Source organism: Hypomesus nipponensis, chromosome 20, assembly GCF_054491055.1.
Source record: "Hypomesus nipponensis isolate SF chromosome 20, ASM5449105v1, whole genome shotgun sequence".
NCBI classification, from domain to species: domain Eukaryota; kingdom Metazoa; phylum Chordata; class Actinopteri; order Osmeriformes; family Osmeridae; genus Hypomesus; species Hypomesus nipponensis.
This window is the reverse complement of record NC_140380.1, coordinates 8,269,490-8,293,119: the sequence shown is the minus strand read 5'-3', so window position 1 is coordinate 8,293,119 and position 23,630 is coordinate 8,269,490. Positions and strand designations below refer to the sequence as shown.

Here is a 23,630-nt window from a genome sequence, read left to right as displayed (position 1 = left end):
GGGGGGGGGGGGCACGGAGAGAGAGGCCAAGGAAACCGATGTGAAGGTTGGGGAAGGAAGGCTACATTTAATTTCGAGGAAACAGCAAGGCCATACAACATCATATTGAGGTGTATTATTTGTCAACTTGGGTTACCATACATGTAGCCTATATATCCTGACTGCTATTCATTGTGTAGGACACGGATGGCAACATTTATGTTCACTTTTTTTTCCACAATAAAGTTTTTGAATGTTGAATCTAAACTGACAATAACGTAGCTTACTGTAAGGGAAAAAATGATGTCTAAAGTAGGCTGATTTGTAACTATGGCAGTCCAGACAGGGGCACCGTATAGGGGGGAAAAGTTAGGACGATTCTAAGAAATTGAAAAACGTATAGAAATTATAAACTTTTTTCATGGGGCCCAAAATTCCTGGCGGTGCCCCTGAGTCCAGTATTCCAAGACAAAAAGCTATACTGCACTGACTACTCATCCTCTGTAGCCAAACCACCCTCTGCTTAATTATGACCAAGTGGGGACCTGCCCCGGCTCTGGTGGCTTATTACAGACTCCGACGGCAGCTGTCAAATGGGAGACCCATATGGGCCTCTTTTGCAACACAAAACAAGTTTATGACTGTCCTGAAAATCTAGATGCTTGCACTTTTAATATTTTATATCGCGATAACCGGAGATGTTCTGTTTGAATTAGAGACCTGCAGAAGTGTTAAATTTTACCTTCCACCAGCTGGTCGATAGTGGTGATCTTTTTGGAGCCGTCAATTGAATAAATGATCCGCACGCCTTGGGGCAGGTTCACATTGTCCGACAGGGAGCGGGTGAGGTCAGCCAATAGCGCGTCAAAAGACCGGAACCTGTCTGTGGAGATGGCATAGACTATCCCGTTGAAATACCGGTCTCCGTTGCGGTAGAATCTGACTTTTTTAGCCTTCTTCTCCGAGGTAAGGGTCTTCAAGGTACGGGTCCGGAAAAGGCTGCAGTGAGCGCTGTGTGTTGGACTCAGTACCCCGTTCATCCTTCCGCCGCCGCGGGCATGCCGTTGGGCTTTGTCCCGATCGTCAAAGTGTTCCAGCTCCATGTCTCTCACGAAGGTCACGAGCACAGCTCTACTATCTGGAAAGGGAACCGCAAGACAACAAAAAAACTTGTAATTAACACAATATACGAACCTTAAACCAAATACGCGGTACGCAACAGTCAGTCACAATATGGAATACAGGGGTTCAATCCACGACGCTTGTTTTAACAATCGCCTAGTGGTTGTGTCCGGTCTCAAAATAACTTCCTAATGACAGATTAAGCTTTTCTAAGCTCTGAGCAATAGTAGGCTAGGCTATACTCCACTGTCTGTAAACTGTCGTGAGTACTGTGTCATTGATTTTGAACCACTGAAAGAATAGCACAGCCTGCGATCAATCAGTAGGTTGAAGGCAATAGGCAATTACTTTCTGCTTTAGAAATATAAATAATATAAATGATTTTGACTCCTCTTGCAAATATTGTGGAACACTAGGCTATTTAACTTGATTATACACTCTTGAATGAAAAAATATTATCGAGAGGCATTAGCCAGAATAATACTTTTGGAAAAATGACACATGCAAAGCAACAATACCAGGCAAGAATAACAGTATCAACTGCATCAAGGAAATGTATAATTGCAAAGTAAAAAAGTACTAAAACTAGCTCTATGACAGATAATCAGTTATGACAGGCAATCCTAGCCTAATTAATAAGCGAGGTTCAGAATCCAATCCAAAAATAGGACCTCAGAATTGGATAGTTTTCTTACCTACACGGTACACCAACTGCTCGGCGACGGTCACCTCCAGTATTACTGATTATCCAATTCGCCAGATAAGTAAAAAAAAAAAAAGATTTCAGAAGAAAGATAAGCTGCTGTCACCAAATGTCCCTTCCGTTATCTCAGCCTGCAGTGGCCCCGTGCTTTCTTTGTTGTCCGGTGGATCTCTCCTCCGCTAGTGTGTGCGCGCGCGTGTGTGACTGTGTGTGTGCGTGTGCGTGTGTGTGTGTGAGAGAGAGAGAAAAAAGCGTGCCGTGTAGGCTGGGCTAGCAGCAGCTGTTCTCCCTCCCCTTTTCTTCCCCCCACCACTTCTCCCCCGCCTCCTCCCCCTCCTCAGTCGTGTCTGGTGGTTTTTTTAGAGCCCCCCCCCCCTCCCCTCCCCCTCCTCATTGGGATGCAGTCCCACACCTCGGGCTTGCGAGGCGTGGGACTGCACCCCCTCACACGCTGCACGCCCCGTTATACCACAAGACACGCGCTGGTGTCAAGAGGGAGGGAGTGGGGGAGTATTTTTTTCTCAATCATAATTCAGTGGGCGTGTGCCCGAAGGGGGAGGGTGTGTGCGAAAGAAAGAAAGAATCAAAAGAAAGAAAGAAAGATGGAGATAGTGAGCATTTATGTTAGGGAGGTCAAGAGAGGCACATGAAGATGTTCTCTCCTATGGCCATGAATGTCTTACTAAAATTCAGTTTCTATTCAAAATATACAAATTGATTGAAAAATGAATGATAAGCGTCCCTATTTGAAGTGAACTGATTTTGGGAGATTTTATATTCTCTTGTTTTTGCTCTCCCGTGAACACAGCTGTGAGTGCTTGTGTGTTGGGTGTGTGTCTCCATTTTCTATCTCGCCATCTCATCTCTATGATCAGCAATGATATTCATGTATTAAAAACAGGTTTTGCAGCAGCCAAGTCCTCACCCCCCTAAAAATAATGTGCACATGTAATCTACTGGAACCGGTGTAAATAAATTTGGTTCAAACTCAGTATGCTTGTGCCACCCGCCCACTCTGTCAAATTGCTAGTTTTTCTGTAGCTTGTAGAATCTCTCCCACGGCAAGTACAGTAATATGGTAGGACGATATTCATACAATGGGTCCTACAGTACAAGCGCAATAACCATTTTAGTCTCCCACCCAAAGCATTTAGAATTAAAACACGAGACGACACATAGCATTTGGATGGACATGGGCCAATGACTAATCTCTGACACAAACCCAGCTTGTTGCCCAACTGCTGAGAATGACAAAGGCTTTCAAACCAGTGGGCAGCCAAATGAACTGCGCTTTAAACTTTGCTGGGCCTTGGTCTGACCAAACTGTTCTGGGTGGAAGAGAGGGAGGGGTGAGAGAGAGACATGGAGAACAAGAGAGATACCTTTTCTAAGAGAAAGGGAGATACATATAGAGAGATACAGAAAGAGTCATGAATCATAGCTATGCGGTTTATTGGGAAGCCTGGCTGTTATTATAACTCATTAACCGTTTGCTCAGAAAAATAAGTGTCCTTTCATCTGTGAACTACCGTATCATTACATTCCTACCAAACATGTACTGTATTTTGATCAACATAGCACTTTTTTTTACTACTACTTTGTGTGGTTTTTACTACTACTTTGTGTGGTAAGGCCAACAAGGTGTGGATTGAATCTTTTTTCCACATCCATTGACTACTTTTCTGTTGTGTAAATCGATTTTTGTTCCACGTCTCTGCATCAATACTTCCTTGAGTTTGGAGCAGTGTGTATACACCCTGACAGTGGTAGTCGCTGGGTTTGTGCGTGTGTGTAATTTATATAAGATCTGGAGGATGGCTGTGACGTGGCGATGTGTAAGTAAGGCAGGTGGTGGGCGGCGCGGCCCTCTGGTAGAAATGGAACAGACTTGGAAAATGTCACACTCACAGATTTTTGGGCAACCTCTCTGTTTCATCCAGCCTCCGTCCTCTTTGTTTTGTCTCCCTCTCCCCCCCCCCCCCCTCTCTCTCTCTCTCTCTCTCTCCCTCTCTCTCTCTCTCTCTCTTTCTATTTACTTACTCTAAGTGTATTTTTACCTAACAGCCTCACAGTAAACAACCAAGCACATACTGGTACATTTGTTGTTGTTTTTTTTTTTTATTCTCATACATTCCATAGATCATTTCAAAGTAAAAGTCAATTTTGTTGTTCATGTTCCACAAATAAGACCTTACTTTGGCCCCTAATAACCAGACTAGTGCTTTAGTTTAGGTAATCTACTCCCTACAACTTCCTTCCTCACTGCTCCTCCTCCTGCTCCTCCTCCTGCTCCTCCTCCTGCTCCTCCTCCTGCTCCTCCTCCTGCTCCTCCTCCTGCTCCTCTTCCTCCTCTTGTAGAATCAGACACAGGCAGCTTGCTTTGTTTTCCCCTGTTGCTATAAAACAGAAAGCAATTGAAATAATAAATGAGGAATGAATGACTAAACGATTCAACCTGCTGATAATATAGTCCTCAATTCAGTCAAAAAAATGTATTAAATGTCTTCATGTGTGTAGTCTAAGGACCCCTCCCGTCAGGCCATTTAAAGACTGAGAATGACGTGTTCAATATTCCATGAGCATATTCATTATGTTGAGCAGTAGAACACGCACACCACTATTTTAGTCTTGAGGGTAATGCAGTATAGCCCCTAGTTTGAAAAGTTACTGGCACACAAAGATCTATTACTTTTATCACTTGTATTATTGTTTGTGTTGATTTTATGTAAAGCACATTGAGCTGCAATTCCTGTATGAAGTGTGCTATATAAATAAAGTCTTACTTACTTACTTACTTACTGGCACACAAAAATTGTCTCTGTGCTTTTGTGAAACCAACGCTAAATCAGGAAGAATGGATGGAGGATATTGTGTGGGACTAATTTCGCCCACAAACAATAACCATGCTTATTAGTAGTATAATAAACTTCAACCACTGCCTGTTCTACTACCAGATGGTTCAGTGTGGGACTGGAGGAAAGATGATTTTGACAACAGATCTGAGATTTGGGCCACCTGGGGTCAAACTGCAACTACCTCGGTTGACTTTCTGGTGCCCCTCGTGGCTGGCATAGGTACTGCCTCCTATTGGCATCCAGGGTGGAAGACAGCTGGAGAGGAAGAGAGGGGTATGGACATTTCAATGCTGATTTCCAATGATTGAAAATGTGCTGAGTCTGCGTGCGTGTGCGTGCACCTAAGAAAAAAGCAATGACGCAAATCCCACCCCCCCAAAAAGTCCTTGACTCAGTTCTGTCAGGAGCTCTTACAAAACAGACAACTCCATAGGGTAAATGAGCTAGTAGTTTAGAAGTAGGTCTGAGAACAGCATCCAGCACCACGTTCTCTCGTCCTCTCTCTCTCTCACTCTCACTCTTCCTCTCTCACTCTCACTCTCTTTCTCGCTCTTCCCCTCTCTCTCTCTCTCTCTCTCTCTCTCTCTCTCTCTCTCTCTCTCTCTCTCTCACTCTATCACTCTTCCTTTCTCTCTCTCCATCCCTCTCTCCCCTCAATTTTAATAGCCCTCTCTCCCAAAATGGCCATTCATCATTCAGGAAGATATTCATGGCTCGTCAGTCAATATTTCTTTTTGAAGCCTTCTCCGTGTGAGGAGTTATGAATCACGCAGCTTACGTGCTTACCTTAGCAATTTCTGACAGATACGCACGCCTCTCGTCGTTGGTCTTATGAAATGCCTGTTGTTTACGAGGAGAGAAGAAGACTGACAATTTGAATTCAGATCTGGCTCTGTTTACATCTCCACAATCTGTTCATCTCCCAGAAAACTAAACCGAGCATAACAATTTTCTTGCATCAATCATACACAGTGTCTGTGTACAGTTGTATGAATGTGTGTTTGTGTGTGTGTGTGTGTGAGAGTATTTCTCTGTGTGTCTACAAGGAGGTCTTTCGGAAGGTTCTCGGCGTTAATGAATGTGGGATTAGAAGGGGGATTACGGCGTCTAACGCTGTGAGATATTAGCCGTATTTGGTCTAATGTGTCACGCTGAACAGAACAGTTAACAAAGGGCCCGGGAGTGGAACAAAAGTGGGTCAAACGCCAGCAGACAAATACTGTAACGCCGCATTTTCAAACGATTGATTGAAAATACAGTCAAACGAATCGCCTAAAACCTCGAATAAAGAATGTATGATTTGTACGGAGAAATGCTGACAAGTGAAACATGGTTGTCTAAATAGGACACAAATTTAATTTGGGTATGACAGACAGCGAAGGATTGGGCGAGGGACTGATGACAGATAGACGTGAGGGGGGGGGGGGGGACGACAGGTGTTACCAAATTGACCACAGGTGTCACTGGCCTTTTCAACCAGTTCGGTACGTGACATAAGCCACGCAAAATCATCCAACCAGATTTCACGCTGACCTTCCCTTCCTGTTCGATCCTCTGACGGCAGTCAGTCAGCTGACCCTGCAGGCCGGCCTTCTCATTGGTCAGTAGCTTCAGTCTCTGCCTCAGTGCATCCTGGGTAAGATAACCAAAGTGTTGATGCATCCCTGCATGAAGTCCTTAATGGTAAGCAGGTAGTGTGAACCAGGTGGAGGGCGTCTATGAATGACGAAGGACACCCTCCCTCATTTGTAAAGGAGTAAAGTGCTGTATGTCCTATGTTCATTTAGCAGATGCTTCAATACAAAACGACATACAGGGACCTCCACCACTGAGCTATACTTTTCTGATGTATAATTTACATTTAGTCATCTAGCAGAGCGACTTACAGTAAGTAAGTCTTACAGTAAGTAACCCCGAGGCAAGTAGGGTGAAGTGCCTTGCCCAAGGACACATCATTTGGCAAGGCCGGGAATCGAACTGGTAACCTTCTGATTACCAGCCCGACTACCTCACCGCTCAGCCATCTGACTCCCTATATCAAACAAACAATCAAACTCAAACTAGATGATCGTGATCTACTGTTCAACAGCCACTTCTAACAGCAAACCATCTAAGCCTTACTGAAGGAACAAGGGTGTTAGGTTGTGGCATTGAAAGCAGGAACCGGTAATCACTGCGTCATTCCTGGAGCGCGGTCCCTCAGGAATGAGGCCAATTTGTCTGGAGGTTTTTACTGGGCACAGAACAGTCATTGTGGCCCTTCAGTCAAAATGGCGGAATTAACCTGCATCGCCCCTCACCAGCAGGAATGACCACAGGTCAAAAAGGACGTGTGCGAATTCTAGAAGATGCCGTTGACCTCACACCACCCTCTTTCTCAGTCAACTGTCGTTCTCTTTCGTTTCTTTTCTATCTCTCTCTTTAAATCCTCTTCCTCTCTCTTTCTTTCTTGGGAGATCCGGTTCACAGTCCTTTGGTAGTGGAAACTAACAAGCAGCTGCCACTTCATACTCTCACACACACACACACACACAGACAGGCACACACACACACATCCATTAAACCAGACACACACATAACCCTCGAGAGTGTGTAATTGGTGTGTATTACTTTCCTATGGTTTCAGTAATCCAGTGATTACAGTGCCCTGGTTAAAGCCTGCTTTATTCCGCTTGCATCAGCAGGAGAAGCTCAAGTTGCAGCTGGCATCAGTAGCACACATCTCCCTCACAATTCTCACACACCTATCTCTTTCTTTCTCTATATTTCTGCCTGTCTCTCTCCCTGTCTGCTTGTCTTCCTCTAGCTCCCTCGTGTTTCGCTCTCTTTCTGTCTTTCTTTCTTTCTCTGCATTTCCCTCCCTCCCTCTCGACTGTCTTTCTCTCTGTCTGCTGCACCCTCTCCATCCATCTGTCTGTCTCTCTCTATCCCTCTCTGTCTCTCTTGTCCTCCCTGTCTCCTCTGCCTCTATCTCTTTTTCCTCTCCTCTTTCCTCTCCAGGCTTCTCTCTGGCTCCCTCTGGCTCCAAGTCTAGATATGTCTTTTACTGTACCATGAGCACACTCACCATTGGCATGTCATCATAGGATCTTATTGAGGCCAAACGATCTGTACAAAAAAAACGTTAAGAAAAGTAAAGGCAAAATTCCCCCGAAATTGAATTTGTAATAGGAGTGTGCTGAAATCTAGAACCGTGCTCGTGAGGCAAATTGCGCTAATTTAAAGACCTATACCTACGGGGTTTCCTCGTAAATCCTCCAGTCTCTCGCGAAGGAGAGTGGTCTGTATTTTCAGCTGTCCATTCAGATCCACCTGGGTCTCATACCGAGTTTTCCACTCGTTACCTGGGGAATCCAGTATCAGCGATATTGTTATAGGAGGCCTAAACAGAAATACTGTGCTATAGAGAGATGAACATCAATTATATGCATAGTTGTCCCCCTCTACAAAAGGTGTCATCTTACGACTATAACCATTCTTAAAATATAATTTACGCTACCTCTCAACGTTTGACTACAGGCCTACTGCGGTACTTCCAAGTAGGGCTCTCAAGTCTCACGCATTGCATTTCTCAGGCAACAACTTGTTTTTCTCACGCTGAACGCAAACTTGAGAGCATTGTTCACACTTCACAGTATGATACAGGCTATGCCGGACACTCACCTTCCCCATCGACACTGTGAAGTCTCTCTTGCAGTTCAGATAAAGTGCTCCTCAAATCGGTTATGGACTCCTCCAGCATTTCGCTAAAGGCAGAGGCACAGAATCTAAACACGCGATGACCTTGCTTCAATTTCCCTACTTTTGTTCTCTCGTGCAGCCAAGAGTACTTACTTCATTTCTCTCTCCTGTTCCAGTTCGGCCTGCAAGCGAGCTAGATCATACTTGCTCAAGTCTGTCTCTCCCATGTTAGGGCACTAAATTGCACTTATTAGGCCTACATGAAAAGTTTGTTCGTCTGGTATCCCATGGAAACCGCCGTATCCGACTTGCTGTAGGAAGAGGCGTGACCGCAACGCAATGGCCGAGTATAATTTACATATATTAAGACTACTTGTACTCACATAATCGACATAAATGTGGGACATATGTTTTTTTAATGTAAAGTTATCCGATAGAAATAGCTGAGATATGTGTATGGGTTGCACATGGGTCTAAATGACGCATTATGAATGAATACACTACCGGTTTCACCTTTTGATTTTAACCAAAGGACAATAAACATAAATCAGTATGTGTGTTCAAGTTATCTAAATACATTTTAATCGTGCAAATAATTAGGGCTGGGAAATACTTACATAAAATACACTGTGAATCACAATGTCAAATTATCTACATTTTAAGACACAACAAATCGGCAGTTAATCAATCAGATATCTACATGAAGGATTTAATAATAATAATAAAACAACACCTTAAAGTAAAACCCTCTTTCTGCTAATTTTGCAAAAGAAAACAGAACAAGTGACCACAGCAACAACAAAAAAATTGCCTACACCCCTTACTTCCCTTTCTCCCCATACCCCTTCTCCCACCTCTCTGCCGATTCTCCGGTTGTCGGGTTGTGGTCTTTGACCGCAGCCTTGGCGGTGGTCTTCCTAGTGCTCTTCAATATGCCCTTTATGTCCAGGTTGTCCATGTTGAACATGGACAACCTGGGATGGTCCTAGAATCGCTCCTGCTACAGACCCCTTGTGACCCCCATGCCTCCTCTATCAAGAGGAGGGGGTGTAGGGGTGTTTAGGTGCAGGGGATGCAAATGCACAATTGGGATTTTTGTATCTTAACATGGCTGGAAAGCTGCCAACAGTCAGTAGAGGCTTCATTAGAACATCCGTCACGCTGTGAGTGTTTCCTAAAGCTGCGGTTTTCTACCTGTGAGGAATGCACCAGTAAGGCTGCCAAGAGACTTATCACGAAAGTATCTGAGTATGTAGAAAAACCTGGTTGAATAGTGTGAATATGACAGATCGAATGTACTCCACCTCTTTAGCAATCTGATTATTAAGAGTAATAAGCAATCTAGGATGTCATTTCAAATACAATCTAAAATATATAGGTATTCAATCTGACTTCTCCGAGGCCCAAACAGAGATCAGACTGTTTGTATTTTTAATAGTTTGTTATAACTTATTACTGAGTCTTTCTTCTGACTGGCAAAATGTATTGTATAAGGACAGCCAAAGGCAATTTTACCGCGGGTGCAGGGGGTGCAAATGCACAGTTGGGATGAAAACATGTATTTTCAAATTAATGTAAAAGACAAATGAAATATTTTTTGAACATGTTTAAGTGATGTCAGACGTTCTACCAAGGGTTGTTGTACTCTAATGATTAATTTTACATTTTAAGATGTAGTATTCATTTTTGGTATGTTTTTCTTTTGCACCCCCCAGTTTTAATACCTAAAATCGCCTATGAGGACAGCCTTACACTCAGTGGCGGCCTGAGCTTGTGTGGCTCACCTACTTCAAAAAACAACAACCTAGGAGCTCGTCTACGTTTGGTTAGATGTGGACTTCCAATGGCAATTCGTGCTCGCTTAGTGCGTTATATAAACATTGACTCATTTTGTTATATATGCCGGCCATGCCCATCCCCCAACCCTGTCAACCAAGGGGTCAAGACTAAAATAATTCACCTCGGTGGTGTGCAGACTGGTTTTATATTAGTTCTTAATGATTTTGCACAAAACAGGAAAAATGCAACTATATATCTGTAAAACGATTTATTCACAATATCATAAATAAGTTGTGGTTTATTTGGTAGCATTTCGTAGTGTGACTGATTTGACTATATGCACACTGTACAAAGTAAGAGGTGGTATTGGATAGATTCCCCCGCTCCCCTCTCGTGCTTCTGCATGGGAGACCATCCCAGCCCAGGCAGTAGTCTGCCCAGCTCACAAACCAGAATCAAGGAGCCCACTCCGGCCAAGACCCAAATACAGACGGCAGAGGCAGGTATAATGGGTAACAGTATTTTATGAAACCAAAATCGGCAGGCTGAATCGGATACTTGGCAGGCAGGGTTTGGTACATGGGTCATCTAGATACAGATACCAGGAACACCGAGAAGAACAATAAAACGGCTGGGAAATACAGAAGTCAAACTGGCAACCAGAACAAGGAGAGAGAGAAGTTAAATACACAAAGAAACAACCAGAAGATGGAGAGAGAGGTTAAATACACAAGGAAACAATCAGATCATAGCGAGTACCTGGAATGGGGGAGGGAACAGGTAGCACAGGTGAAAATAATTGGGGTGTGACACACAGTGACATTATAGGCATGTATAATTTACATGCCCATAAAACGAGCAACGAAAACTCATCGCACAAATGTCACTATTCCGATTATTTATAGCCCACTACGGCCGTGGTGTACAGAAAAGTTGATCTCCATTCCAACGTGTCTTTCTTTCCTCATTCTCCCATCACCAGTCACACACCTGTGTATACCCAAAGAGACGCACTGAGTGATTGAGCTGTTTGCTCTCTCAATAGCTTGATATGTTTTGTCCAACTTTTGTATTTACTGAGGCAAAAAAGGCTGCAATGTCCCTTCCTCGTTTCATGATGACTACTAGAAGAAGAAAAACGTATAAAAAAAGAAAAAGTTTAAACTGTTTATTATTCAGTAAGCTCAGGGGGGCCACAGAGGGGGTCAGGGACATTTTTACAGGGGCCCTGGCCCCCGTGGGCCACCGTGTCAAACTGCCCCTGCTCTTAACACGCAATGACTTTACAACAACAATACTTTTGTTTTATTGTGCGGCCAAGGGTACTTACTTCCTTCCTTTCTCTCTCCTGTTCCAGTTCAGCCTGCAAGCGAGCTGGATTATATTTGCTCAAGTATGTCTTTCTCCTGTCGTAGGCCACAAAGTTGCACTAATTAGCCTACATTAAAAGTTTGTTCCTCTGGTATCCCATGGAAACTGCCGGTATCCGACTTGCTGTAAGAAGAGGCGACGCAATGACCCAGTTTATTTTACTTACATTGGACTATTTTTTCACACAAAATCGACAAAAATGTGGGACATAGGTTTTTTTTATGTAAAGTTATCCGATGGCAATAGTTGAGATATGTATGTGCATTGCACACGGGTCTAAATGACACGTTATGAATGAATACACTACCGGTTTCACCTTTTAACCAAGGGACAATAAATACATCAACAGAAATATCAATATGTGTATTTAATAATGTACATATAGCCTAATCCTTCATTTACTTCATGGTATTTTGGGGGTTATCTTTGCAATATTAACAAATGGCATAAATAACACTAAATTAAATGAGTGGTTTAAATTTTAATAGTGCAAATAATTAGGGCTGGGAAATACTTAGATAAAATACACTGTGAAACACATACAATATCAAATATATTAAATATATATTTAAGATACAAGATGTCGGTAGTTAATCAATCAGATATATGTAGTCTATAATAATAATTATAATGCATGTGGCCAAACAGATAATTATAATAATCATTTTTAAAAAAAACACCTTAAAGTAAAACCCTCTCTTTGCTCATTTTGCAAACACGTGACGACAGCAAAAAAATATATAGCCTCCACCTTTTACTTCCCTTTCTCCCCATACCCCTTCTCTGCCTGTTCTCCGGTTGTCGGGTTGTGGTCTTTGACCACAGCCTTGGCGGTGGTCTTCCCGGTGCCCTTCAATACGCCCTTTATGACCAGGTTGTCCATGTTGAAGGCCGTTACTCCCACGTTGACGACAGACTGAACAGCCGTGTCCGTTGCTTGCCCTGTATTCTCACCATACCTTCACCACCAATGACAGTGTCCCGGGTTAGAAAACATAGTACGCCAACAAGAAAGCTATTACTAAGGACATGTGGGGAGCCAGTTACAATATCCGTAGGCTACTAGAAAGTACTAAATATCAAGCATAGGACGAGCTAAGGGTAAGGCAATTGGTCAGTGGCTAATTGGTTGTTATTCACCACAGCAGAATGTTACAGGTCGAGAAAAACAAGAGAGGTGAGATATTTGAATTCATGTCAGTTTTATTCTAAACAAGTTAAATGAGAGTCGTCACCTCACAGAATAACCAGCGGGACCACCACTCATTCCACACAGGCATTTAGCTGTCCACAACACAGATGACTCAGCAAAGACCCCAACAGACCAGACATGAAGCTGTCCCCAAAGCCCAAGCCACTTCATCATTTGCATATGCAGCTTCAACGAATGAAAAAGTAGGTATAAGCCTCTCCTGCCAAAGTCAATTCCTTGTCGGTGCAAACTTTCATGGCAAATCAACACCAATTCTGATTCTGATTCTAATCAAATCGTTTGGATCATAAGTCCAACCCTGTAGCTTTCTATTCGAGTAGCCCAATTCCTCCCTATTGCTTTTGCATCCGTTCGATCACCTCGATAAACACAAAGTCAAAAGGCTTGGTGTTGTTCTGAAATCACCTCAGAGTTAGTCAGAGAAGAAGCAGGAAGGAGTGTTCAGCCACTAGGGCTTCGTTCAAGTCTGTTTTGAACTCCCCTTCAGTCATATATTGCTGGGGTTTAACAGATTCTCTAGCCCCCTATATCTGAAAAAGAGGTGTGAAGTCATATTATTTCCCCAAAGCTGAAAACAAGTCCAGCCTGGTTGACTGTATATATCTGCATACAGTAGCTACATAAGCCAATCACATCACTGCTGAAACAGACATATACTGACCCATGATGACTGGAATCAAATGCAAAGTTTGAAAAACAGAAAAGGACTGACAGTGTAGCCCTCGGAGAAGGAGAAAACCGTGGATGACCGGGTCGTTGGAGGAGAGGAAAGGGAGAGGAGGAGGACTTACTTATACTTCACCGTCGTGACCGTCTCAGACCTCACGCTTTTGCCCACGGTCTTCGCCCCAGTTTCCAAACCGGTCCATATTGCCGAAAGACCTGGTAAAAATAAGGTTCAAATATTTGTATTCCGATTGTATTTCCAAAACTGATCTAAAGAAGATTCAAGCTGTCCTTCATGGACATAGGGGGTGTGTCTACTTGTACATTAGGAGCCAAACATAAGGCTAAGCTAGCGACGCACCCTGCAGACTGCTCGCTGCTACAATCATGGCACCATCCAGGTTTGAGCGTCCATCTTGGGTCTTCTTCATGGACTCTGGGATGAGCTTGGCGCCGTGTTTCTTTACGTGGGGGGCTAGCTTGTCCCCCACACATCCAGCTACCGTGCACACTCCGTTTACTGCAAGTGCACACACACACACACACACACACGCACACACACACAAACACACACAGCTTATAAAAAAAACACACTCAGAACAGGATATCATCAAACACACCCACATATGAACGAATGCCACGAGCAAAAACCCACCCGTGCGGGAGATACACACAGTGATATGCCAGTAATCATAAAAACCACCGCCCAAGCCCCCTATGTTTACCCAGGAACTGACTGACGCGCACAGCGCCCCCGGTGGCCTGTTTGGCCACGTGCAGGCCCCTGGTCACACGGGGGTTCACCTCCGCAGGCGTGTTCTCTGGGGTGATGTGCTCGCGCAGCTTGGACGCCCCCATGTGGATGGCCTTGCCAGTGGCCTCAGCCCCTTTCAGAAAGCCTTTACTCAGCCAGGAGGTTCCTATCAGAGGGGATGAGGATGTTTCGTAAATGAGGTACATACATACGATGTATGTGTATGCATATAAATAGACTGTGTGGGATCTGGTGCCTTCCCACAAACCTTTGGTTTCACTCACAGACACACACACACACACACTCACAGACACACACACACACACACACACACACACACCTGCCAGGATGCTTTGGGACATCTTCTCGCTCCATTCAGGGACTGGTGGCTTCTCCTCCTCCCCCCCCATCGCACCCCCAGTTACCATGGGGACTCCGGACCTCTCCCCGGGCGGACCAATGGGGACTTTCTCACTCAGGTTCATGACCTCTGAACTCGACCCCTCCTCCAGAGCCTATCAAACAGGATGAGGTGACACGGTCCATATTACTGTTTGTTTTTGTATCTTAACATGGCTGGAAAGGGGGGGGCTCATTAGAACATGCTGTTTCCTCAAGCTGCGGTTTTCTACCGGTGACGAATGTACCGGTAAGGCTGCCAAGAGACTTTCCACCCAGACCTGAATTTGTGTGACGCTCATCAATCATCTGCGTACGTTAAACACGCATGTTATTTTCTAAAATAGCCAAGACAACAAGAAGACAACTCCCACACAGAATGATATCAAACACAATAATCTAACCGGAAATCTCTTAAGCAATCTGATTATTAAGAGTAACAAGAAATCGAGGAATTCATTTTAAAAGCAATCTAGCAAGTGATATACCAAATTATGTAAACCTTTGTATCCTTGACAAAAAAAAGAAAAAACAGCAATGAACACCCAAACTCTTCACAACAGACCTCTTCTCGACCCCCATGTGTCCTCTATCAACTCCCATGTCCGCTAACACCAGCATCTTCAGAGTAAACCCACCTGGATCCTGAGGTCTGTGAGCTGGGCCAGAATGTCCTGGAACATGACTCTGTCTGCCTCAGGCATCTCTGAGGACAGCACTATGCCCACGTAGGACCCCTGGGGGCCAGCCATGGTGTCTGGGAACATGAAGATGCCAGAGTTGGCCAGTAGCACTGGGGTCTCCACGGTTAGAGGGTAGAGCCAATCACACACCTGCGTTTACACAAAGAGACACACACTAAGTGATTCAGCGGTTTCCACACAGAGAATGGAGCTTGCAACTCACACAAACAATAACTATTTATTTTTAGGCGTGCTCAAGCACATCTAAATTTAATCTCAGCATCCCTAAAAACATATTTATTTAAATTAAATTAAAACTATTGAATTATTATGAATTATCATCTTAAATAGGTTTTAGCGCTCTAACAAGAGTTTGCAAAGGTGTCTGTTAGTAACAGATAACAAACAATTACAGGTTCAAAGGGATTTAAACAGGTTTAATGATTAATGAGATGTTTTAAGCCAAATGGGTAGAGGAGAGTTCAATGACATTGAGCCTCATTCACCAAAGGTTCTTAAGAACAATTTGTTCTTAAACCCCACTTGCACAGTTTTTAGGCACTACTCCCAAGCAGTAGTCAGCCCAGCACACAAACCAGAAGCAAGGAGCCCACTTCCTCAAGGTGAATACTTCCATATAGGGACATTATAGCATCATCATTTAAATGCCGTTCAAATGAGCGAATAGAAACTGATCTCACGGATGTCACTAATCCGATTGATTTATTTTGCCCATGTCACCCCCATTCCAACGTGTCTTTCTTTCCTCATTCTTCCATAACATATTCAGTATTTCCTTCAGAGCAATTTTATTTAAAAGCAGATGCCGCAGTCAGACTGTATAACGGGTTTGACAGTACATTGTCACAAATATTCTGCTGCACTGTGAAAAAATGATCTTCATTTAAACATGTCGTTCCACATTCCTCTCTCAGATGCTCAGCGTTTTCTTGACAGCACTTGTGTGAGTGTGTGTTTAAAAGCAGATGCTGCAGTCAGAGGTGCTCACATACGGTAGGCACCATGTCTGTCTCTACCATCCTACTGCCTCTGTTACTGCTGCTCTCTGGATCCTCAGCCTCCCACTTCCACGGAGGGACCATGACCTATAACCCCAAAGGAGTCAACGCAGACGGATCCTACACAGTAAGACCACCAAGTGGAAACAGAGATCTGACTATAGTGTAGATGTCTGCTTTCTTCTAAATAACACAGAAAAGGACAAATGTTTTTGAGTGGAAGATGTTGGTAACTGCTTGGCATTTATTTTATGCACAGTCAGGGATTTCCCTGCCTATTTGATAAAGATGTAAGATTACAAATCAAGCGCATTATGTAGTTAGCATTGAGCCTGCTACTGTTGTGAAAGTATGTTGTATTTGTCATATGTATAAAACATGATTCAAGTGATTCAATGATTGTAGGTGGACATTCGCTTCAAGTTGGCCCTTCAAGCGACGTGTTCCACTTCAGCCTGGGCTAACAGATGGACATGTCAGAGTGTAAATTGTGGCAGTATTAGCAGCAATGCTCTGTATAACCTGGACAGTAGCAGTGGAGACTGGTGCCAGTGGGAAGAAGTCATGATTAGAAATGTTGACACCAACCTACCTTTTATACTGGAGTAAGTGTTGAAAAAAACCTTTGCACAAGCATATGTTTGTAAATGTTTATAGTATTTTCCCAGTTAAGTCCCATGCCTGTGCAACTGTAACATACTTTACGATCATGTTTATAGACAGGCTAGTGCTGCCTGGATCACCACCTATGTTGGGAGTATAGCATGGAAACTAAGAACTACGGTGGATCTGGGAGTGAGGTCTGACACAGGGACAGCCAACAGATCCCCACAGACCACAGTCATACCTCTTCTGCTGTAAGTTGCATTCATCATTTTTATTAATCTGTGTTTTTTTTCTAAATACAAGGGCTAATTAAATAATTTCTCTCTCTCTCTCTTTCTCTCTCTACCTCTCTCTCTACCTCTCTCTACCTCTCTCTCTCTACCTCTCTCTCTCTACCTCTCTCTCTCATTCTCTCTGTCTTTCTCTACTCTCAAGAGTTCCAGTAAACTGTCCCAGGGATTTTCAGCTTTTGGCCCATGATCCAGATGGAGACCTGGTTCAGTGCAGACTAGGTCTTCTTGAGAACCAGGAGTGTGCTGATTGCTCACTACCTGTACCGAGCATTTTTACACTGAAGGTGAGGACCCAGGGAGCACACACCCAGACATTAGAGAACAATGATCATATTTCAAGTGCAATCTCCCATATGAAACAGCCTGTTTCACATTTAAACTAAATCTTAATCAACGTTATTGTTTGTTCCCTTCAGTCACCATGCACGCTATCTTACCTGAACACTTCCAGTGTTCCAAACACGTACGCAGTGCAGTTTATGATGGAGGACTTCCCCACTGCGTCTATAACCCTGAGCTACAAGAATGGCTCGCAGTCCAACCGGAGTTCCTCCAGCCCTCTCAGCAAGTTGCCCGTACATTTTGCAGTCAGAGGTAGATATTATCTACCCTATGTAGGCTACATGTTTGTCTTTAACAGGCTGGGGGATAGGGATGGATTTTATCATTATAACAATATCCAACCGTCGAGTGTGTGGGTGGGTTGGGAAATGTATCAGAGTATACAACTATGAAGCACGTGAAAGACAGAAGTACTTCTCAGTATTCATGGCTGCCTTGTGCTCCAGTTGGGGCTGCAGTGCCCTCTTGTGCAGAGGGGGAATATCTCCCCAGGTTCCTGTCCCCGACGCCGGCCTACGGAACCCACTTCTACGTTGCTGTCAACAACACACTGGAGATCTCAGTCAGGGCAGAGGCCAATCTTTCTGGGTGAGGAAAATACACTGTAACTCATGTATTCACCACTGGGAGGCAGCGTGCACTTAACATCCGTCAGTTTCCCTGTCTTGGAAAGATCCTAAATATCCTGTAGTGTAGAAGAATACTTATGGGAATATGTTGTTGTTTGTTTTTAAGCGTTCTCGAGCTTCTGGTCAGTGGTCCTCACAATTTTATAAAGACCACGACTGCACCTGGACAGTTCACAATAAGATGGACACCAACAGAGGACGACAGACAGGACCATCCTATCTGCTTCATCTCCCAGGCGCAGGGTGTCGGGTCAGTCTCCATTTTGCTAAATCAAGTGATTCTCTATCGTTTCAGTTGTTTTATAATCCGTGATCTATCATTTTAAGTACCAGATTTGAAAAAATCTACCATCTGACAAATGTGTAAAAAAATATTTTTACAGCACCAAATATCACTCTGAGCTGCGTTGTGTGATTGTCACCGTTGGAAACCTATATACCACACCTAACCCCGAAACTACGACACACATTTTAACAACAAACACAACTACTATACCTGATGCCACAACTACCACACCAACAAATACTACTACCCCACCAACATTCACAACTACCACACCAACAAATACTACTACCCCACCAACATTCACAACTACCACACCAACAAATACTACTACCCCACCAACATTCACAACTACCACACCAACAAATACTACTACCCCACCAACATTCACAACTACCCCACCAACAAATACTACTACCCCACCAACATTCACAACTACCCCACCAACAAATACTACTACCCCACCAACATTCACAACTACCACACCAACAAATACTACTACCCCACCAACATTCACAACTGCCACACCAACAAATACTACTACCCCACCAACATTCACAACTACCACACCAACAAATACTACTACCCCACCAACATTCACAACTACCCCACCAACAAATACTACTACCCCACCAACATTCACAACTACCACACCAACAAATACTACTACCCCACCAACATTCACAACTACCCCACCAACAAATACTACTACCCCACCAACATTCACAACTACCCCACCAACAAATACTACTACCCCACCAACATTCACAACTACCACACCAACAAATACTACTACCCCACCAACATTCACAACTACCACACCAACAAATACTACTACCCCACCAACATTCACAACTACCACACCAACAAATACTACTACCCCACCAACATTCACAACTACCACACCAACAAATACTACTACCCCACCAACATTCACAACTACCACACCAACAAATACTACTACCCCACCAACATTCACAACTACCCCACCAACAAATACTACTACCCCACCAACATTCACAACTACCACACCAACAAATACTACTACCCCACCAACATTCACAACTACCACACCAACAAATACTACTACCCCACCAACATTCACTACTACCCCACCAACATTCACAACTACTACACCAACAAATACTACTACCACACCAACAAACGCAACTACCACACCAGACCCCAAAACTACGACACACATTTTCCAAACAGACACAACTACTATACCATATTCCACAACTACTACACCAACACATACAACTACCACATCAACATGCACAACTACCACATCAACATGCACAACTACCACATCAACTACTACAATTACCACACCGACAAACACAGCTACCACACCAACAAATACAACTCCTTTAATTATTTTTATTACTTGTATTATTGTTTTAATTGATTTTATGTAAAGCACCTTGAACTCCAATTATTGTAAGAAATGTGGTATAAAATATTATTACTATTACTACCACACCAACAAATACAACTACCACACTAACAAACACAACTACCACAACAAAAAATACTACTACCACACTAGACCCCGAAACTACGACACAAATTTTAACAACAAACACAACTATTATACCTGATGTGACAACTACCACATTAACTTTCACAAGTTCCACACCAACAAATACAACTACCACACCAACATTCACAACTTCCACACCAACAAATACAACGACCACACCAACATTCACAACTTCCACACCAATAAATACAACTACCACACCAACATTCACAACTTCCACACCAACAAATACAACTACCACACCAGACCCTTCCCTGGGGGAAGGACAGAATGAGCAAAGTGGACCTGTGGAAAAGAACAAGCCAGGATCCAATCGACATGCAAATTCTCAGGAGAGAAGTTGGAGTTGGATTGGACAACCACCACAACAAAAAATACAACTACCACATCAACATGCACAACTACCACATCAACAACTACAATTACCACACCAACAAACACAGCTACCACACCAAGAAACACTACTACTTGTATTATTTGTATTACTTGTATTATTGTTTGTATTGATTTAATATAAAGCACCTTGAACTGCAACTCTTGTAAGAAATGTGCTATAAAATCTTATTATTATTACTACCACACCAATACATACTAATACTACACCAACAAACACTACTACTTTTATTACTTTTTTATTACTTGTATTATTGTTTTCATTGATTTTATGTAAAGCACCTTGAACAGCAATTCTTGTATGAAATGTGCTATATAAATAAAGTCTTATTATTATTATTTCTTATTATTATTATTATCACACCAACAAATATAACTACCACACCAACATTCACAACTACCATTCCAACAAATACTACTACCACACCAGACCCCAAAACTACAACAGCCATGGTGTCTGGGAACATGAAGATGCCAGAGTTGGCCAGTAGCACTGGGGTTTCCAGGGAAGAGCCTGTCACACACCTGCGTTTACACAGAGAGACACACACTGGAAGTGACTGAGCGGTTTCCACCAAGAGACGGGAGTTTGCAACTCACACACTCACAATAACGGCTATCTAGGGCAAAGGGGTCAAACCAGAACACAATATCCTGAAAGATCCCAACACATTTACCAAAGATAATTACCCTCCATTTTTATGAGACATTCTCAATGTCTGTGCTTGTATTTCAACTGTCAGCCAGTGTGTGTGTGTGATGTTGTGTTCCAGGCAGCATCCACCAGAGAGGTATTTGGCCTGACCTCTCCGAGGGCCACCCAGAGATTGAGCCTCTGGCCGTGGACACAACGGAACCGCAGTGTCATCAGTTACTGAGGCCTTTGTCCCACTGGGGCAGAGGGCAGGCTGAAAGCACCCCACACACGGCCGTACACACAGTGGTAAATTGTGTACAAGGCCGACACACACTCAGACTGAGGAGCAGAATCACATTTACATTTTGTAGTTTAGCAGACGCTCTTATCCAGAGCGACTTACAGTAAGTACAGGGACATTGCCCCGAGGCAAGTAGGGTGAAGTGCCTTGCCCAGGGACACCACGTCATTTGCACGGCCCGGAATCGAACCGGCAAACTTCCAATTTTAAGCCTGATTCCCTAACTGCTAAGCCACCTGACTCCCAGTTAAGTCACAGGTTGGGTTCAAGTTGCTCCAGACAGCAGCAGTCACTTCAGTTTTGGCAACAGGCCCTTTGCATTGCAAAGAATTTCAAGCTCTGGTTGAGCAACAAACCAAAATGTGGACGGACTGGTTTTACGAAGCTCAGTAGGAATCCATCTTTGGGTGTTTTCCATTGCTACTGTATTGTTTAGTCAATTAACTACCCCGACACTCGATCTAGTTGACTCTAGATACCAATTGTGCTTTGATTTCCAATCCTCAGCCCCCTTAAACTGTACATTCAACTTTGACGGATCAGCCCACCAGGAGCTCCAGAATGGAGAATGCTGATCTATGTGCAGCCCAGATTCCCCGCTTAATTATTTGTAATCATTTCCACGAGGGGCCATGGTCATCTGATTCAAGCTGTACGTAGGCCACTATTGTCTCTCTGAACCCCCTGCCTTCCAGCCAGCTCTCACTCAGTACTGCCTGAAGGCTGATGCTAAGATAAGCGCATCGCGTAGCTTCATCTGTAAACTATCATGATCTGTCTATCCATCTCTATTGTATCTGAAACAAAACAAGATAAAACGGAGATAAATCATGTAGCTTGTTAGAGTTGACTTGTCGTTATGGACGGCAGTGTGTCCAGTGTATGTCTATATCCAACCACTAAACATGTCACGTGACCCTCAGATGTTGCTTACGTGTAGAAAGGCTGAAGGCGCTTTGCCGGACGCGTCGTTTCTCCCGCCGCCAAAAGTGATGATGCGTAGATACCCAGGGTGAGAGGGAGCGCTGACATGTCCTTCGGCGCTCACGAAAAACATCTGCACCCCTCTAGGGAGAAACAGCAGCTCGTCTCCATCTCCCACTGCCGTTCCAGCCGCTAACTCCCTGGTCTGGCCCCCCAGGCGCCCTGCTACAGGGCTGTAGGCCAGGCTGTGGTGCCCATCCGTGGGCTGGGGTGTATAGGCTGGGGGCTGCTCTCCTGGGGCTCCCAGGGCCGGTGCTGGGAAGATGGGCAGAGATGGGCCTGTGGTCCCTGAAGCCCCAGCAGGGGGAGAAGGTGTGGGTGGGTGCGGGGTCTGGGTGGAGGTGACGGGCACGGTAGGGTAGAGACGGAGGAGGGGGTTGGAGGTTGGCTGAACGTTGGGCCCCAGGGTGGGATAGAGATTCTGCTTGGGAAGATCCAACGCCGGTTCACTTGGCCCCTCCGTGGTCGTGGACTCTGCAGTCTCCAGGTCGTCGAGTCTGGTGGAGATGTTCCTCAGAGTCAGCCTCATCTTCAGCTGAAGCTGTCTGGCCGTGTCCCAGGGGGCTCCGTTGTGCCTGTCCCCCCCAGTAGGCACCTCCAGGCCCTGGGTGAGGTGCTGTCTGCCCCTCCGGTAGAGCTCCAGGGCCTCAGGTCTCCTCCCGGCCTCGTCGGCAGCCAGCCCTTGGGTTAGGCACGCCAACGCACGGTCATGTTGGTCCTTTATCAACAACAGCTCCGCTGGCTCAGTCAACGCCATCGTCTGGAACTATAGAAAACGGTCAAGAGAACTAGTCTGAAGAGAATTTATGTGTGAGAGGGGTACAAAAATATACACTTATATTAAGCGGTTATAATCCACCATCCGTAACAAACTACAGGAGTAATGGGTGATTTAAACTGTGTACGCACATGTAGTGTCTCGCATGACAAATCTCATAGCTACGCATCCGTTTTCAACTCGTATCAGGTTTTACCTGAGAGACAACTGCTATGGTTAATGTGTTCGTTGGTGGACTGGATGTTTGTTGATAAGTTATGATACGCACCTTAAATGTATGCTTAACTTGAAAGTCCCGGGAAAGTACATACGGGAACAAGCCGATGAAAAATAAAGTCCGTTTAATCCTGTAATGGCAATGTCTGTCAACGCGGAGCTTCCATCAACATTCTGACGCGGAGTCTGCCAAACAGCCTGTCGGTCTTGTACTAACGCTAAATCAAACAACTTAGATCCACCCCATGAGTAGAGTATCCCATGTCATACTACAGTTCTTCCAATAGATGTCTCACTATAACCATAAATAAAATGAGTTCGATGTTCGTCTGGGTGGGAATTAAGCCTTGAAATGAAATTGAAACGTCCCTGAGCGAATGCCGAGTTTACATGGCATT

At 44.2% G+C, this 23,630-nt stretch overlaps 3 protein-coding genes and 2 long non-coding RNA genes across 8 annotated transcripts in view; 2 read left to right on the top strand and 3 right to left on the bottom strand.

Moving 5' to 3' along the window:
- Positions 1-1,094, bottom strand: part of dclk1a (doublecortin-like kinase 1a) — a 37,935-nt gene extending 36,841 nt beyond the window's left edge. For 2 of the 3 annotated variants that reach the window (XM_084684440.1, XM_084684441.1), the window contains exon 1: positions 722-1,082. In XM_084684440.1, coding sequence (XP_084540566.1) covers positions 722-1,082 — 361 coding nt within the window. Of the gene's footprint in view, positions 1-721 lie in introns of all 3 variants that reach the window. The other variant, XM_084684442.1, reaches the window with a different exon arrangement.
- Positions 1,095-3,919: 2,825 nt separating this feature from the next.
- Positions 3,920-8,692, bottom strand: ccdc169 (coiled-coil domain containing 169). The gene is made up of 8 exons (XM_084684310.1): positions 8,494-8,692; positions 8,323-8,405; positions 7,893-8,003; positions 7,727-7,767; positions 6,193-6,291; positions 5,446-5,499; positions 4,841-4,914; positions 3,920-4,200 (listed from the first exon to the last, which is right to left on the bottom strand). Exons 1-8 carry the CDS (start codon positions 8,565-8,567, stop codon positions 4,020-4,022), a joined length of 717 nt encoding a protein of 238 aa, XP_084540436.1. The 5' UTR covers positions 8,568-8,692; the 3' UTR covers positions 3,920-4,019.
- Positions 8,693-11,437: 2,745 nt separating this feature from the next.
- On the bottom strand, positions 11,438-23,425 carry sparta (spartin a). 2 transcript variants are annotated; one of them, XM_084684306.1, is made up of 8 exons: positions 23,285-23,425; positions 22,189-23,004; positions 15,161-15,355; positions 14,464-14,638; positions 14,095-14,289; positions 13,731-13,889; positions 13,495-13,585; positions 11,438-12,449 (listed from the first exon to the last, which is right to left on the bottom strand). In XM_084684306.1, the coding sequence occupies exons 2-8, from the start codon at positions 22,993-22,995 to the stop codon at positions 12,245-12,247; spliced, it is 1,827 nt and encodes a 608-aa protein (XP_084540432.1). In that variant the 5' UTR covers positions 22,996-23,004; positions 23,285-23,425; the 3' UTR covers positions 11,438-12,244. The 2 variants fall into 2 exon arrangements, with proteins under 2 accessions (XP_084540432.1, XP_084540433.1); XM_084684307.1 differs by lacking the exon at positions 11,438-12,449 and adding an exon at positions 12,483-13,233.
- On the top strand, positions 16,231-17,065 carry LOC146246251 (uncharacterized). Its single transcript, XR_014734620.1, has 3 exons — positions 16,231-16,351; positions 16,630-16,829; positions 16,944-17,065. It is a non-coding gene; the product is annotated as an uncharacterized LOC146246251 (long non-coding RNA).
- LOC146246250 (uncharacterized) lies at positions 17,309-18,627 on the top strand. The gene is made up of 5 exons (XR_014734618.1): positions 17,309-17,407; positions 17,540-17,717; positions 17,912-18,053; positions 18,201-18,344; positions 18,478-18,627. It is a non-coding gene; the product is annotated as an uncharacterized LOC146246250 (long non-coding RNA).
- Positions 23,426-23,630: the final 205 nt, after the last annotated feature.